Consider the following 19,153-nt stretch of genomic DNA (forward strand, 5'->3'; position numbering starts at 1 on the left):
TAGAGAAAAACTTTCAGTGAAGGCATGACTCCCTTAAATTCCAGGGCATCTGAGTACGTTTCCTGCTGTTACAGGCTTATCGCAGCATTGAAAACAGGACCTTTCCCTACATGCTTTCCAGTGTGTACAGGAAACAAGGCCCAGAACTCCTGAAAAACCAGGAAGAGATAATCAACAGGTCCATGTCAAAGTAAATTCTTAATCAAAATGGGCCTAAATTCAAACAATAGTGAGAAGAGGCATAAGGAGAAATTCTTTCACTCTTTCAAATAGTTTGTTTTCAGTTTTTCATTCCAGATTTTTAAAAAGGCTAAATGGGGTCATGATCTCTGTGGCTTCAGTTAAAACTTAAAAGTTAAAGTGGAATAAATGCAGTAAGAGGTATTTATCACAAACTGTATATAAAAAGACTTCTACATTTAAAAAGTGAAGCTGATGTGCAATTGCCTTAAATATGCATTCTTTCTAATGACCAGAAGAGGGCAGTCCATATGATTACAAGTTGTTTATTTTTGTTTGTTTGTTTTTTAATGCTGATGCATTTGTAGGATACGTGAATATTATTATTTTTTGGGGACTCACTCAACAAAAAAATATCTTAAAACTAAATTAAATAAAGGCCACACACTAGTAGGTTGTTAAGAGCTGCCATTTCCATACCTTGATCTAATCAATGTTGTTAGCTAACATGGCTTAAATAAAGACAGTACTTTAACATGTGATTTACTGATTAAACTGTCTATTGTAGTGATGTCAAAATAGACTGTATAAAAAGATAGACACATCCAGCATGACATGAACACAAGTCCCATTGAAGTTAAGACATAAGTTGCCAGCAAAGCATAACCTGTTTAATTGACTGTTGTAGGAATTTGTCGATAAAACAATTTTTTATTTTTTATTTTTTTACTCCGGTAAAGGCTTTAATTTTTAAAAGGCACATCATAACATACTCCGTTTAATTTTAACCTAATAAGCTATTAAGCTCATAAAGTCATTAGGAAAAACAGCTGTGTGTCACGGCACTGAGTCTGCCACCGAGTGCTTTGTGTTTGTGTTTAATTTATAACCCTTGATTATTGTTATTCCTGGTTTTGAGTTCTCTTGATGGTTTTTTGTTCATGTTAAAAAAATTTTCCTGCTTCCAGTTTCAGTTTTCTGTACCTTCTCCGTGTTTCACGTCTGGTTATTTTTTGTCTCTGTGCTTCATGTTTCCTTTTTTTCCAGGTCTGTCATGTTTCTATATCTTACTGTCTAGTTTGCGTCTTTGTGAATTGTCTCATTTTTCCTGTTCTACAGTCTGTGTCCTGTGTCTATGTTTTCAGTTTTGCTTCCCCTTGGTCTCATTATGTTTGATTGGGCACAGCTGTGTTCCCTCCTGTTTCTCATTCCCTCGTTACTGCCTCTTGTATTAAAGCCCTGTGTTTTCCTTGCTCTGTGTTGTGTCGTTAACCTCCATGTATACCCGCTCTGTGCTGTGTGTTCCTGGTGAAATTCTAGCAAGTCCAGTTTAGTTTCTAGTTCATGTTTGAGGTTTTTGGTTTATTTTATAAAGTTAATTTCTTATGACAAGTTTCTCCAGCAAATAAAGTTGTGTTTAGAGTTTAAGTCCCATCTCTGAGAGTCCTGCATTTAGGTCCAATCCTGCCTGCCACACAACACATATGATGACACTATAGAGCATTATCTCAGAGTTCCATGTAGAATAAATAAAATTTACAGATCTGATTTTTGTTGTTGCTCTTTTTTTTGTTTGTTTGTTTTTATAGTGTGACACAAAATTAGATCATGGCAGATGGTCAGAGAAGTTGTCCCTTTGAAAAGAACGCAAGTTCAGTGTGCTTCCAGATTGAATTCACTTTTTAGACCCTGAAGCTATGTCCCTATTTTCTGCTCTCCATGTGTCTCCCCCTGCTGGTGATTATAAACAATGCATGTTTAAGGCACTTTTGCATTGACTTCAAACTACATCCATCATATACCTTCTATGCAACATAGACACACATACTTGCGAATTATTGCTAACTGATTACAAAATTGGTAGAATTAAACTCATTAAAACCAGCTTCTTGAATTTTATTTATCTTGCAACAAATGGTAGCATTTGTCAGATAAGACAATTAAATTTCAAAAGGTAAATACAGCTGAGATAGTTCAAACATCAAGTGAAAAATTAATGGTATTTACTGGTGTTTATTAAGGCTGCTTAGTTTGTTTTAAATATGTGACCTTAATTGCATCCATCTGAGCAGATTTTGAAAGATCGCCATCGTGACCATTTAAATACAGAAGATGAGAGGAATTTATAAACACAGCGTAGGTTGTGTTTATTCAATTGTACGAAAAGTTAGAGGATGATTCATTTTAAACTTACAGCATTGTTGCTAGACATTTCTGCATTCATTTGTCACCATATGTAACAAAGTATTAGTATAACAACTCACTATAAGTTAATAAATAAACTTTCTTTTTGTAGGACTTTTTAACACAAGCAACAGTCACAAAGTGCTTTACTGAGGTAAATTGATACAACTAGTCGGTACCAAAGGCAAAGTGAATACACATAAATCAAGCAACACAACACAAAACACAAACACCACCCTAATGCCTATATGAACAGTTGGGATTTCAGCTGCTTTTAAAACATGTCACAGAGTCAAGGGTGCGGCGAAACAGACTCGGAGCAGTTCCATATTATAGGCGGGGGCCTAACCTCATAAGTCGATAAAGGAAAAACTGAAATTTAAACCTGACAGGAAGCCAGTGCAAAAGCTTTAAAAGCAGGGTGATACACGAAGACTTATGAGAGTGAGTTAAAAGCCTTACAGCGGCATTTTAAACAGACTGGAGATGATTAATAGATGCTTTATTCAGACAAGAAGTGCATAATCCAAAAATCCAAGCAAGAGGAGATGAAAGAGTATACAGGTATCTCCAGTTCATTTTTTGAGACAGTGCTTAGCTCAACAGTATTTCTTTAATGAAAAACAACAACAACAAAACCAAAAACAACAGCATTTTAGAGACTTAATATAAGCATCAAATGTCAAAGGCTGATAAAAAGTTAACCCAAGGTTCCACATGTTATCTTTCAGACAGGATGAAAAGGACCCCAATCACTATTTGATTTTGCCAATAATGTTTCAGGAGTGATAATTTGTCACTCTGTTAAGTGACAAAAAGTTATTTGCCATCATTTAAAATGGATAACTTGTCAATTTGTGAGGTTTAAAAGAGAGATATAGTTGAAGGTCATCTGCAAACAAATATTAAGAATTGACTATACTACTATACTATGACCTAATGGGAGAATATACAATATAAATAACAAAGGACTTTCAGATCCTTGAGGACTGCCATATGTTAGACAAGCAACACTCACCAAAAGCTTCCCACGAAAACCAAATAGTTTGAAATGAACCAATCCAAAACAGGGCTGGAAATTCCTATCATGCAGTTGAACGTATGGATCGGGATCTGATGGTCAATGATATCAAAGGCTGAGCTGAGGTCAAGCAAAACAAGGACTGAGCCCTTACCTTATCTGCTTATCTGCAGCCATCAAAATGTAATTTGAGACTTTTAGTAGAGCAATTTCACTGGATTTCTTAACTTTCTGAAATAAGAATGAAATTTGTGAGGAATATTGATCATCTCCAAAACATTCCTTAATTGTGTCCCAACAACCTTTTCTATAGGGCTGGCCTTTGCCCCTGCAGCTAAAACACTTGAAAAGGTGAAGCTTTTACTTTTAAGGCAAATGTCTCCATTTGTGTCACATTTTTCAGTTTCATTCCCACACTTATCAAGTGTTGGCAGACAAGTCGCAAACTACATGTAAGCGCATCAAAATGATAGTGACCAAAACAGTCACAAGGTTTTCTGTGCTGCACCATATTCCTATGCCTATATATATGACTGGCAGAAACCACTTGCCAACTGTGTAGGGAATGCACATTTGTCCAGATCAAAAGACCGGCCGCTAAGCCTGTAAGAGTAAGCCCATCATGGGCAATTAAAGTCCTCTTCAGTTCAATAATTGCCTGTGTATATTCAAATTGTTCCAAATTTGGCTCATCTTTGAACAGACAATTTTTTATAAGCCAAACGTTATTCTAGTATGTAATGTGCATATTGGGCTAGCTCAGCCTTTCCATGTCTTGAAAGAAACTACTGTATGTATATATGGATCCACCCACTGGAATGTAATAAAGTCACAAAAATGTGAAGTGCAAAAAAAATACTGTGTTCATGTTTATTTATTGCACAGGGAACTTATAGGGACTAGTGGTTGCACAAACAAGAAAATTGGATTGCTGAACCTGTCACATGGCTCAAATCAGCCCTTTTGGTAATACACACATGAGCTGAGGGAAGGAATGGGAGAAAATCCTATGTTTATAAGAGGAGAATGACATAAATGTATTACCAAAGAGAGGTCCTCTCAGTTCAGTCCCTGTTGATTTTCACATTCAGTTGGATGCTTTACATAATCATCTTGTCTTTGTACATTCTCATCATCATCTATGAGAAGTTTCTCCAAAATCGTGTGACTGTAATGATTTCAACACAAAATAAGCACTTCCAAGTTGTAGCTCAAAGCATAAAATGTTTGGCTTTGTACTTGAACCTGATAGCTTTCTAACAAAGAAAACTGATCCACCTGCTGTATTAATAACAGGCCTACAACTATGTTGTGTTTCTAAGTACTCTTTAAACACGGCAATGCATCAATTATTAACAGCAGTGATGCTTTTTGGGGGGGGGTTGCTTTTTTTCCCATGTTAGAAGATCAAGTGTTTTTCTTTTCAAAACTATAATGGAGGATATCGGGTATTAATTAAGTAAGGTTAATAGCTCTGTAGTCATGCATCACACTTTCTCATCTAACTCAGGATCCACTGCATGTGACTGGCTTTAATATAACCTCCCGATCACAGCATGTTCTGACCGTCCTTGTGATCTAATGCTCCCAAATAATTGCTTGCAAATTGATTGATTACCATTATTGAGCTACTTTCCTGACAAAATAGCAAGTCCAGTATATTTGAATAATGCTATGGATGAGGCCTGGGGGGAGGGCAAGCTTAAAGCCAGACCTTTTGAAGTAAAGTCAAAGAAGGCGGAGAGGAGGCTGTCTCCCCGGCTTTTCTTCCTCTTGGTTAACAAGACATGTGATTAGCATTGCTGTCTGCTACTTAGTTTTTGCCCTGCAGTCAGCTTTGTCTGCCTTTAGAGGAAACACTGCCTGCAGGCAACTAAACCACCACAAAGGTAAGTCAGTGTCTTGTTAATGTGTTCATATCTCCTGATTTGTAAGAATCGTGTTACTTTAATTGTCAGGGTTTTAACTTGTGTCATTGGGGCAAATGTATGTCTTGAAAAGTTTTAACTTTTAATGAAAGACACATCTTTTATGTTTTTTAAAGTCAATTTCCTTTAATCTCCTCAGGGTAGCATAGGTTGCAAAGAGTGTAAACTGACTTTATGAGAAATAAAGAACTTGTTTGCTATCACTACAGTTTCTTAGAGCAAAACTATCCCAGGATTAATGTCTCCAAACCTGCTGTAAAACCTTCCCTTTGCAAACATAAGGATTGCTGCAAATCACCTGCACCTGTTGAATACATTGCAGGAACAATAATTTCCCTGAATTTCATTTCAGAATATGTTCAGTTTACAGACCTCAGAAAATAGGATTATTAAAAGTAAAGTGCCATACTGATTGCTTTTGGGAATTTTTAATCTTCTTATTCACTTCTTTACAATGTTTACTTAATACAGCACAGCGAAATCAGTAGCTCACACCCACTTAACAAATACACGTAGAGGTAGCATAGCTCGCCTGTTAACATGTAAGAGTTTAACTGTGGGAAAACTGTGAGAAATGATGTGTTCATATTCTACCATTTCAATGAAACTTGTTTTTCTCTCAACTGGCGCGCTTGTTTTTAACATTACTGCCCACTTGCACAAGGAGAAATTAGATTTGGTTGGCCAGTCACGTGATGGAAGAGTTGTTCTTGCATGGCCTCTGGAAAACAAGACAATTATGTGACCATCCGGAACATTCCTTCACTTATTTATGTGTATCATTCTGTCAGCTTGAGTGGCCTTACCTCATCCTCTGAAAGTAATGCATTCTGAAACCGAACCATGTGAAATATTTTGTCGAGGCTCCATTATAACAGAAACTTGATTAAAATCCTGCAGTGATGTAATTGTTGAGCTGTGCCAAACCTTTCTGGATCACAGGACAGATCCATGTGGTTGAGAAGGTTTAAGCTCTTAATATAGTGGTCTCATATGTTTGGGCAAAACAGTGAAAAATGAACTTGACAGTAGATTTCCCCATAGGACATTGTTTTCAGCTCTTGAGTGACAGCTTGAGTGACTCACAAACACAATAAAGCTTTTCTATGAAGACAGGAAGTAAATGTACTATACTGTAGAGTAAAGTCCCATTTTGAGGCCTTGAAACCTTAGAGCATTTTGACATTTGCCAAAAGTAATCACTATAGGGTGGAGTGCAGTATTAGTATCAGTATCAGTATCAGTTAAAGCCAAGCAACAAGCCCTGGAGGTTTGAAAGTGACAAAGACTGCAGTTCTTCTATTGGACATTTGAAGCTAACTCCAAAAGCAAGTCAGTCACCACAGACTGCCGTAAAAATCATTAAAATGCCCAACTTTACAGAATATATGCCCCCTGCGACAAAAAGTGTTTTTGCTTTTAGTTTCTAGTAGCCCACATTCAGGTTTATTTGCTTACATTTCCAGTGGAGTTTGCAAACCAAACTTTAACATCTGTGGTCTACTGGGTCTTTGCAACCCATTGAGGATTATAGGCTTAGGTTTTAGTTAACATGTACTCAGTTTGTATAGAACGTCACCTGTATAAACTACCCAAGTAGAAAAAACAGCTCTTTAAACAGGAAACACTCCAATTCCAAAACGTATGAGAATTCATTTCTTTCTGTAAATCTGCCCATTTAGCATTGTGGCTAAAACAAACAGGACACACACACTAGCTGGGTTGACGTTGACCTGGTGGATCTTAAAAACTGTAATAGTTGGTCAAGTATTCACTCCATGCGAACACCTTGCAAATGCTAGGTTGGGCCTTTCTTTACTCTCAAATAGCCTCAGCTCTAAGTGTCATGGATTCAACAAAAAGAAATCTGAAGTTCTTGTTGATTGCATGAACTTCATTTGTCTTTTGTCCAGATTTGTTCCAGCATATTCCTGATTCTACTGGATTTAGATCTAATCACTGGGGAGGCACAGTCTACTAAGATTAAGGTCATGTTCATGAAATTAGTTTGAGATGACACATTCTCATGCTGGTAGAAGCCATCGGAAGACAGTGAACTGTTACCACAAAGAGATGCACATGGTTAGCAGCAATTATCTGACAGGCTCTGGCATTCAAACCTCAAGTGATTGGTATTAAGGGGCCTAAAGTGTTCAGTGTAGACTGGTGACACAAGGCATAAATACAGCCTGAACCTCATCATATGCAACAATGCTTTTTAAAGCCAAAGCTGGCATCTGGAACTGGTGCAACTCTCTAGATTCAGTCCCATATGTCTTTTTGTAGCCACTATAGGAAGAGAACATTTTCAGCACATGCAGGGATGACTTAATAAATCTGAACCTGACCTTTAATAATAAAACAATCTTTTTCTCATACAGTAGTGAGACAGGATATGTAATGCATATCCATGACCTGTGCTGTTTGGTTAGATTTTGCAAACTGAGTTCAGTGAGTCAGTTCAGAAAGCTGTTTATTAAATTCCACTTCCACTCTCCACTCACACGTACGTTGGACTTGCAGGGACATTTACATGCAAACTTTGTTTAAAAAATCTGTTTTAAACACTTAGCTTGCACTAATAAACATGACGTGATCAACCCCAAAGAATGTGATAGAATTTGATCACTCACATGTCATGCTATAAACCTCATCATTCAGAGTTTATCTTAAATGTTACAATGCATGCAGAAATGTTCCTATATTGTTATATGCCACGGGGTGCTATTAATGCTGACTAATGACTTAAACTACTTCTGTTTGTTACAGCCCAAAACCAGGGAGATTGCTAGTTTGCAGGCATCAGGTTCACAATCATGCCTGGCAGCACTGCAGGCAAGAAGCTTGATCTTTCCAAGCTCACAGATGAGGAGGCTCAGCATGTGTGGGAAGTTGTCCAGAGAGATTTTGATCTGAGGAAGAAGGAAGAGGACAGGCTTGGGTAAGTTCACTTATTTCTCTGTAATTTGTCATTGGTGTAGATGTCTGGCTGGTGTTTATCCAACTGAATTATTTGGCAGCAGTAAATCATAAACTGTTTAACATTATCTACCAATTTCAAGATGGTTGGAGTTTTTCCCACTAATAGGTTTATCTTTAAAACTCAACAATAAAACAGACCCACATTAAGTTACACAAACGATTAAACAAATTGAATTAAACTTCTTTGAAATGAAATCTCTTCTACTATTAGATCTCCTCTTGCTCTTGTATGTATTCACCTTTATAATTTGACTTGGTAAATTATGGGACTTTATTCTGCTACCCTAATCTATCCCACATGCGTATGCTGAATAAGGATTACATGATTATTATATGTGAAACACTTATTCTTTTGACTTTCTTCTTGGTATTCTGAGACCACTGTATTGCAGTGTTCATTGCCTCTCAGTGACAAATGCTTCTGTTGATCCATAGAGACAGTTCATGTGTTGTTTTAAAAGTATGAAGTTTGTTTTGTTTTTTTCAGTGCTCACTGTTCATTGTTGATTATTTAGGAAATGAAGCTCTGCATCCAGTCAGCTTATTTAGCTTATTTAGTTTCGGCTCATTATTTTTGCATCACTGGCCATTTTCAGTCCTGGGGTGAAGAGTAAGGTGGTTTTGTTGAATCTGCTGGCATGTTTCAGTTAGGCCACATGTCATTTGGCATGTGCCCTTTGGTGCGTGGCTCACTGGGTTATGTGATTAATGAGACTGGGCTGTCTAGTGTGATCTCATTCTGAGGTGTTGCATCAGGGCATTTCGTCAAATGTCATGTGCATCATTACTCACAAGGTGTTTTTTAGCTTTAGTGCCTTAATGCACTGCCCTTGGTAAAACGGCCTGCCTAACCATGACTTGCCTCATTTTTGTGACCTGCACTCTTAACCTAAGGATGTTGAAGGAGTTACAGTGGCAAGGCAAGGCAAGGCAAGTTTATTTGTATAGCACAATTCAACAACAAGGTGATTCAAAGTGCTTTACAGAGACATTAGAAACAAGAACAAATAAAAAGCATGATTTAAAATTGATTAAAACAAGCAAATAAACTAACTAACTAATTAACAAACAAACAAACAAAACAGTATATAAAATCAAAACAGATAAAATCAGAACAGTAGATAAAATCAGTAGTTAAATGTAAGTTTTGAAATTTAAGCTTAAAGTGTGGATTTGGTGCTTTATTCAAATGCAGCTGAGAACAGGTGAGTCTTCAACCTGGATTTAAATAAACTGAGTGTTTCAGCTGATCTGAGGCTTTCTGGGAGTTTGTTCCAGATATAAGGAGCATAAAAGCTGAATGCAGCTTCTCCGTGTCTGGTTCTGACTCTGGGAACTGATAAAAGACCGGATCCAGATGACCTGAGGGATCTGGATGGTTCATACTGGGTCAGGAGGTCATTGATGTATTTTGGTCCTAAACCATTCAGAGCTTTATAGGCCAGCATCAGAACTTTAAAGTCTATCCTCTGACGGACAGGCAGCCAGTGTAAGGACCTCAGAGCTGGACTGATGTGGTCCACTTTTTTGGTCTTAGTGAGGACTCGAGCAGCAGAGTTCTGAATGAGCTGTAGTTGTCTGACTGATTTTTTAGGTAGACCTGTAAAGATGCTGTTACAGTAATCAAGCCTACTAAAGATGAATGCATGGACTAGTTTTTCCAGGTCCTGTTGAGACATCAGATCTTTTATCCTTGATATATTCTTGAGGTGATAGTAAGCTGACTTTGTTATTGTCTTAATGTGTTTTTCTAAGTTTAGGTCTGCATCCATCACTACACCCAAATTTCTCGCCTGGTTTGTGGTTTTTAGATGTATAGATTGAAGTTCTCTGGTGACCTGTAATCGTTTTTCTTTGGCGCCAAAGACTATTACCTCAGTTTTGTTTTTGTTTAGCTGGAGAAAATTGTGGCACAACCAGTCATTGATTTCCTCAATGCATTTACCAAGAGCCTGTACAGGGCCTTGGTCTCCTGGTGACATTGTGATATATATTTGTGTGTCATCTGCATAGCTGTGATAGTTTATTTTGTTGTTGTTTATAATCTGTGCCAGTGGGAGCATGTAGATGTTAAACAGAAGGGGTCCCAAGATGGAACCTTGGGGAACTCCACATGTGATACTTGTCTGCTCAGATGTGAAGTTACCTATTGATACAAAGTATTTCCTGTTTTCTACGTATGTTTTGAACCAGTTTAGTACAGTTCCTGAAAGACCTGTCCAGTTCTCCAGTCGTTTGAGTAATATGTTGTGGTCAACTGTATCAAATGCTGCACTGAGATCCAGTAAAACTAGGACTGACATTTTTCCACTGTCTGTATTCAGACATATGTCATTAAACACTTTGGTCAGAGCGGTTTCAGTGCTGTGGTTCTGTCTAAAACCTGACTGGAAGGAATCGTAGCAATTATTCTGTTTTAAGAAGTAACTGAGCTGTTGAGAAACTGCTTTTTCAATGATCTTACTTAAAAACGGGAGATTTGAGATTGGCCTGTAGTTGTTCATTTGTGTCTTGTCAAGATTGTCCTTTTTCAGTATAGGTTTGATTACAGCAGTTTTTAGTGATTCTGGAAACACACCTGATAATAAAGAAAAGTTGACGATCTGTAACAGGTCTGACTCTAAAGTCTTTGAGACCTTTTTGAAAAAACTTGTTGGCAGGACATCTAAACAGCAGGAGGAGGAGTTCAGTTGACCTAAGATGTCCTCCAGGTCTTTGCTGTTAATAGGTTGAAACTGTTTCATGGTGTTTAAACAGTTTTTTGGTGGACACAGTACATATCCTGGATCTGCTGTTGATGTACCAATTGCTTGTCTAATTTTTTGGATTTTTTCAGTGAAGAATTTGGCAAAGTCATTGCAGGCCATGGTCAAATGAAGTTCAGCTGCCACTGACACAGGAGGGTTTGTTAGCCTGTCAACTGTAGAAAATAAGACCCGAGCATTATGGCTGTTTTTAGTGATGATGTCAGAGAAGTAGGACCTCCTTGCATTCCTCAGTTGTAAATTATAATTGTGAAGTTTCTCTTTATAAATGTCATAATGAACCTGGAGGTTTGTTTTTCTCCATCTGCGCTCAGCTTTCCTACACTCTCTTTTTTCTTTTTTCACCAGTGTGGAGTTTCTCCATGGAGACTTTTTCCTTCCAGAGATAACCTTCACCTTAATGGGAGCAATAGTGTCCATTACATTTAACATGTTAGCATTGAAGCTATTGACGAGCTCATTGACTGACCCTCTGGGCAGGTCAGGTGTTAATGGGAAGACCTGGTTAAAAATTGCACTACTGTGTTCAGTTATACACCGTTTTGTGATCACTGTTGTTGATATATTTGTGTGGGCTGAGATTTTACTTTCAAAGAAAACACAGTAATGATCAGACAGGCCCACATCAGACACAGTAACCTTTGAAATGCTCAGGCCTTTGGAGATCAGTAGGTCAAGAGTGTGTCCTCTATTATGTGTGGCCTCTGTTACATGCTGAGTCAGCCCAAAGTTGCCCAGAGTGTTACTCAGGTCTTTAGTCCCTTTGTCCTGAGGGTTGTCCACATGAATGTTAAAATCCCCAGCAATAATTACACAGTCAAAATCAACACAGATCACAGACAGCAGTTCACTGAGGTCATTAAAAAAGTCTGTGCAGTATTTGGGAGGCCTGTAAACATTAAGAAACACAACTTTGGATGGGGCCTTCAGCTGTAAAGCCACATATTCAAAAGACTGAAAACTTCCAGGAGATAGCTGCTTACATTGAAATGATTCATTAAATAAGACCGCAACCCCTCCTCCTCTCCTGCTCGCCCTGACCTCACTGATAAAACTGTAGTTAGGAGGGGTCGTCTCGATGAGAACAGCTCCACTGTTACTTTGGTCCAACCAAGTTTCAGTTAAAAACATAAAATCAAGGCTGTACTCAGTGATTAAATCATTAATTAAAAATGTTTTCCCAGCTAGAGATCTAATGTTTAATAAAGCCAACTTAAGTGTTTTAGAGGTATTACTTGTCCCCTCGTGTTTGGGAGCAGTCTGTGGCACACAAGGTATGTTTACTATGTTTAAAGATCTTTTAGAGTGCAGCTCTCTGTGTTTTGACCAGGCCACATGTCTCCTGTCACCTAAAAGTACAGAAATTTTAAAACCTTCTAGTAAACAGGGTCCCAGCTTCTCCTGGGAAAAGTCATCACTGCCATAATCCTCACAGCCCGGACCCTTCACACATCACGCATCAGACTGCGGAGACAGGGCATGAAGAGGAACTAAGGGGGGCGAGGCTGGGCAATGTGACTTCGATTGCTCTGTTGAGGGTGGGGCTCGATGGCGAACCTTTGGCCGCTCTGGTGGGGGGTTTATGGGGGACAAAAAGGGATTGGGACGGGGGGTAGATCTGAGCCCAGCAGTGGTTCAAAGTTTAACACCCAGGTGATTGTGAGTCCCATCATGTTTGAAACATGACTTTTCCACATTTTATTTTCACATTTTTGGCAAAGATTAATCTCCATCCAGGTCACAACAACTCGTTTAGGGTGTGGAGCTAAAACAAAGCCCCACCCTAACTCCAATCCTCCTCCTAATCCTAGATCCTGTGACCTGCTGGATGTGAAGAGGTTAAAGTAGTACCGTTTACACCAGTAGCCCACCCATTTATTCGTATTCATAAAACAGAATAGCTCTAGCTTCTGATACATTTCAGATTAGACTGGCCTATGGTAGTGGAAACCTACAAATCCTCTACCTCCATGTCTATTTCATTTGTGAACTTTCACTCCATCCACAGTTCATATAATATTATTAAAGCTGTGCAGGGTAACAGCTGCTGAACAGACACCGGGCAAACCTGAACAGAAAGTTTTTGATGTGTGCCATTTTTTAACTATGGCCGTCACTTGTACAGTATGCTGGGAATCTATTGCTCTAAGGCCTCAAAAATAGAAAGCAGACGAGGTGTATGCATCATTTTCAATTACAACATCCTGAATGATGATTATAGACTTTTTTCCCTCAATGACTCAAAAAACAGCTTTAAGGTTAACCAGTGCCAAGTCAGCACTAATTGCCTGTCAGCTGGTCAGCCTCCTGTTCTTTTTCAAATTTGAACACACCAGACACGAAGCTCATATAAAAGCCTCTTTTGAAAAGCAGTCAAACACCATTTCTTTCTCCAGAGCGAGCAGCTAGCCGTTAGATGTTCAGTAAACCGCAGACGAGACACACACAGTGGTAAAGGGTGTGTGCTGTGCACCTGTAGTACACACGTATAAGAGTTGACAGACATCACAAGATTTTTTTAATTAATTTTTCACAGCACTAACATAGGTATATCACACTGTATATATTTGAGTGTCATGTAATCAGGCTGTGTTTTGCTTGTGTAGAAACGTGAAGTCCCTCATTGACATTACACGAACACCAGCAATCAGGCACGAATCAGAATCAGAATCAGAATACTTTATTGATCCCTGGGGGAAATTATTTTTTGTTACAGTGCTCCATTTTAAACCAACATTAAGACAAGACAGACAATACACTAACTAAGAATAGTACAATATATACATATATATATATATACATACATACATACATACATACATACATACATACATACATACATACATACATACATACATACATACATACATACATACATAAGTCACTCATAAATAAATAGTTGGAAAAGAAACATGTGTAGTTGTAAGAAGAGTGAACACTGCTTACCCAGTGGATTTTGAGTTTAATTCTGGATATTTATCTGTGCTTTGTGCAAGATTTTTGTCACGGGTGTGGTAAATTTTGGACATTACAAATATATGCCCACTACTAAAGCACCAGCATGTTTTATCAATTAGAAATTCAACTTTTTGGTTTAAAAAGAAAGTGGACAAAAAAATCTTTATTCAAATTTAACTTTGAACAGAAGCCAAATCTCACATTACCTTTCACTGCACCAGGGCCCTCACATGAATAACATAGATCTCAAATCATGTTCCGCTATAAGATCTATTTATTCTTAAAATATGCATCCTCAGTCAGTTCGTTTGATGTAAATTGAGCAGATATGACACACTGACAGGAAAAAGCGATCAGACTAATTTTGTTCCACATTCCCAACAGATGATTGAGTCATTTGATACTAATTCACTGACCTCCTGCTCACACGCCTTGTTGGCAGCATTGGCGGATGGTTTAGAAATCAGGCTATGGGAGGAAGACGTTTTACAGGAAATTTTCACTTCACCTGTGGATGATCAGTGCAGGGCAGCAGCAGCAAAAGTCCCCATTTAAGAGGTTAGACCACAAATGATATAACAGCCATTATTATTTTTTTGTTCCATATAACTTTCACAAAACAAACATTAACAAACAGTAATAGAAATATTGCCTATAAATCTTGTGCATGGTTTTACCCTAAACTGCAGTTTCTTCTTTTGTCTACACTCGGCTTTAGAAAGGTTTCACACAGATGTAGTACCCTTTGTCTGCACAGACCAAAGTAAAGTAATTTGCAGACTAGCGGTTGCGGCAGATCGACTCGGTCTCACTTTGAAGATGTCACGTTGTTCTGTCTGTTCAGCACCACCTTAACAATGTAAAGCACAGATTAGCCTGTAGCATCGTTTCCGACATGCAAGGTGGTTCCAGGGGTCTCTCAATGACTGAAACAGGCATAATTAGACCACAGAAAAGTGTGCTCCAATTGGTTTCATCACTGTCGTGAGGGTAACAGAGGAAATGCCAGAGGAACTTCTTGCAGATGGAAGAAGTTTGCCTTTTAATGTGAGGCAGCAGTCTGAGAACCCCGGCCTCAGATGATGTAGCCTGAGTTTGTACACTCACAGATGTTTTCACACCTCAGCAGTATAGCTCTAGTATAGTAGTATAGAAAGTATAACTTTATGCTATTCACATTGGTAGTGAGTAGTATAATAAGTAAAGGTGTATTTGCTTCTTATTTAAAAACTGTAGTAGGCAAAACTTTATGAAAGACTTAACATTTCTAAAGAGTTCAGAGTGAGTAGTCGATCCTATAGCCAGAATTGTGATCTACAGTTTTTTTAGTATTCAAGTAACTATGAGTGTAATGTTAAAATCGGATCCATATGAATTCATGAACCTATTCCACAGCCATGCGATTTAATGTGTACCCTTCCAGATTTTATCTTTATCAAAGTGTTCTCTTCCATGCCTGGATTCAGGACAGCCTGCTCTGTCATGTGAACAGTTACTGGTTTGAAAGAACTTATTTTAACCTTTCAGCATCCTCGGGGACCCCTGATAACTTGTGTAGGGGTAAAAGTGTGCTAGTATGGGGTTTTGTTTGTATTTGGGGGTTTCAAATCAAGTCTCATTCATTCATTTTAACATTAAAGTTTTTCTGTTGGAAGATTCTTCATCCTAACAGACCGTAAACCAGACCAAGTGGTGTTAATGAATGAAAACAAAACAGCACCAGAAAAGGCAAAGACCAATGTAAGATCATGTGACTGTGCTATCTGGCACCACACCCACCTTCTAAAGCAGGCATTTGTAAATGCTGCTGTTCCTCACGTTGAAAAGCTAAGAAGCTAAAGGGGTGTCCGAAAATTAAGGTTGCCACTTTTGCCTCACAGCAAGAAGGCTCTGGGTTCATATCCATGGGATGGCGGGGGCCTCATTGTGGTGCTGGGTTTTCTCCAGGTACCCCACCTTCCTTTTACAGTGGACAGGCATGTGTTAGGTTAATTGGTGCTTCTAATTTGGCAATAGATGTGAATATGAGAGTGAATTGTTGTCACTCTGTTAGCCCTCAACATATTGGTAACCTGTCATACTCTGTAGTGTACCATGTGTTACGGCCCTAGCAGGGCCTCTCTCTCTCCTGAGGGTGCCTGTGTGGGCGTGTCCCACTACCTCCTGCCTGAGGTGCCACCTTTCCCTCCTGTACAGCTGACTCCCATCAGCAATTAAAGGTATTTAAGCCCAGAGCAGGGTGAGCTCTGGGCCAGAGTGCCATTTTGTGTGGGTACAGCTAGTGAGCTGAGTGTTTGCGGTGGTTTCCAGCTAGTGAGCTGAGTGTTTGCGGTGGTTTCCAGCTAGTGAGCTGAGTGTTTGCGGTGGTTTCCAGCTAGTGAGCTGTGCATTGTGGTTTCCAGCTAGTGAGCTGTGCATTGTGGTTTCCAGCTAGTGAGCTGCGCTTTCCTTTTGACTTTGTGCTTTATTGACCAACGCCTGAGTTTTGTTTGTGTTTCTTATATGGTGATAGCGGCTTGTCAGTCTCTTTTAGTTGAACTACTTCAATAAAACTGTTTTATTTAACTGTTTTGCCTCCTTGACTCCTTTTTCTGACCCGGTCACTTTTGTTACTTCCCCCTCACCGCCTAGACCCCCCAGGGGACCGTGACACATGTTTCTCACCCCATGACAGCTAGGAAAGTGTGTAGCACCCTTGTGAGTCCCCCAGACTGGATGGATGGTTCCTGACTCAGCAATAATGTAGACACATAGTGGATGGATAGTGCATCAACAGTTACTTCAGATGATTTTTTTCTGAACATATCTAGGCCAAGTCTCATCAGAATCACTCGTGCTAATTTGGAAAATGTGTGTATTTCTGCAGTTTATTATTTTGTTGTTGCAGCCAGAGAAACCTGAATTGTCTGGAGTCTGTTAAAGTGCTTTTGCCTGTCTACAAGTCCATAATAAGAGTCTTTTTGTCACTAATTTACTTAGAATACATTAACAGTGAACCTTCGTGTCTCCAGTATAAATTACCCAAAATAGAAGGCAATGAAAAGCGGGATGGACACAGACTACAGGACACGACAGTTTTAACCATTTGGGTTGAGGTCCCTGCCAATGTTCTTCTTCAGCTAGTTGTTTTCCATTTAGATGAGCCAGTTGTTTGCTTCTCAGGCAACTGTTGTTTTCATCCGAGTCCTCTGTGGTCTATAAAAAGGTGCAGATTTTCATGTGGTTTACATATAAAACTGCCCACGCCTAAATCGTGCAAAACCACATCTACTGGATGGATCGCAAAATGAAATATTTTGGCAATGATTTATAATTTGCTTTGTTCACTAAAATAACAGACATCAACACACTTCCTAAGTGACATACCTTTATTTTAAGTAATTGTGTTGTGTAAACTACAATCTCACAATATGTGTAGCTGTAAAACTTTATTTTTTTGAGTCACATCTTATTGTGAGAATTTTTAAAAAAGCATGCAAAATGAGACAATAATACTGCACTAATCAATATTTTATTACTTACAGTAGATCAAATGACTCTGTGCAAGGAGAAAAGATTTATCTGGAAAATTGTTGTTGTTAACTTTACAAGGCAATGTCACTGTTTTGGTTTTTATATAACATTAGATAGACACATGTGACATGAAACACAGTGGCATTATTTATTTAACAAAAATTAAGGCAAAATGCAGAAGCAGTCCAAGAGGATAACTGCAGTCAAATCAAATGCACATGATTTATTGAACATCAGTAGATGTGAGCACCTCTATAAAAGATTTTTTTTATATAGCATATTTAAAACAACAATGGCTGACCAAAGTGCTGTACATTTAAAATAATCAAAGGAGATTAAAGCATGTGAAGACATGGCAAAATTTAAGGAAAGAAGCATGAACTGAGAAGATTTGAATAAAAAATAAGACAAATAAAAGTAGGAGGTCCTGATGTGAAGGGGCAGTTTCTTCCACAGTTTAGGAGCAGTCACAGCAAAGGCTTGATCTCCTCTGTGCTTTAATCTGGACCTTGGTACAGCTAGGAGCATTTGGTCCACAGACCAGTTGTATACTAGTTCAAAAGATCATGGGATCTGCACACCCGCATTGCGAGGTTGCAATGCGAATATAAACAAATAATAAAGTCTTAAAATTAATTTGAAAATAATTGGCAGCAACTGTAAGAATGCTAGTATGGGGGATATGTGGTCTAGGTGAGATTAAATGAACACATGAATAGCTCTCTCAAAGTCTCTGAAACAGGGGAATGGCTTCACTTTTGCAAGTAGCCAGAGATGAAAGAAACTGGTTTTGATTACAGAATTGATCTGTCTATCAAAGGTTAGATTACTGCCAAAGTCATAGTGGTCACAGGGACCAAACTCAACGACCTCTGTTTAAAGCCATCCATGCCTTAACATCCTCCAAACAATCTAGTAAAACCTTCAGAGGACTTAAAAATTTACATTTCAGTGGTAGGTAAATCTGTGAGTCGTCTGCATAACAATGAAATGAGATGCCATATTGTTAAAAAAAAAAAATTGAGCGCATAGGGAGCATAGGGGAAAAGGACTGGGCCAAGAATGGACCCCTGGGGGACCCCACAAGAAAGTGAGGTTTTTGAGGATGATGTATCCCCCAATATAACAGAAAAACTTCGGTGGGACAGATAAGATTTGAACCATTCCAATGCAGTCCCTTTGATTCCAACACAATGTACAACTGAGAGAAAAGAATCCTATGATCTATATCAAGGGCAGCATTGAGGTCTAATAGTATTAAAATGGCAATATCTCCCAAGTCAATAAATGTTAAAAGGTCACTGAAATGTCAGTTTCAGTGTTGTGGTGAGTTTTAAAACCAGACTGAAATACTTCACTAATGCCATTTTCATCTTGAAAGGTCTGGAGGTGAAGAAGGACAACTTTCTCCAGGACTTTAGAAAGAAAAGGCAATTTAGAAATTGGTCTGAAGTTGGATAAAACTGTTGGATGCAGATTTTGCCTGACTGAAGACTGCTATTGAACATGGAAATCAAACTCATACTCCATCCATCCATTTGCTTCCGCTTATCCTTTTCAGGGTCACGGGGGGCGCTGGAGCCTATCCCAGCTGTCATAGGGCGAGAGGCAGAGTACACCCT

At 38.7% G+C, this 19,153-nt stretch overlaps 1 protein-coding gene across 5 annotated transcripts in view; it reads left to right on the forward strand.

Annotated features, from left to right (window-relative positions):
* The first annotated feature begins 5,182 nt into the window (after nucleotides 1-5,182).
* Nucleotides 5,183-19,153, forward strand: part of mlphb (melanophilin b) — a 45,470-nt gene continuing 31,499 nt past the window's right edge. For all 5 annotated transcript variants that reach the window (XM_086266386.1, XM_086266390.1, XM_086266388.1 and 2 more), the window contains exons 1-2: nucleotides 5,183-5,274; nucleotides 8,083-8,254. In XM_086266386.1, coding sequence (XP_086122512.1) covers nucleotides 8,130-8,254 — 125 coding nt within the window. In that variant the 5' untranslated portion in view covers nucleotides 5,183-5,274; nucleotides 8,083-8,129. The remainder of the gene's footprint in view (nucleotides 5,275-8,082; nucleotides 8,255-19,153) is intronic.

Source organism: Aulonocara sp. 'chitande type north' Nkhata Bay, linkage group LG16 (assembly GCF_057382095.1).
Source record: "Aulonocara sp. 'chitande type north' Nkhata Bay isolate Kocher_YH1m ecotype deep benthic linkage group LG16, A_spYH_male_GT1.1, whole genome shotgun sequence".
Classification (NCBI taxonomy): Eukaryota; Metazoa; Chordata; class Actinopteri; order Cichliformes; family Cichlidae; genus Aulonocara; species Aulonocara sp. 'chitande type north' Nkhata Bay.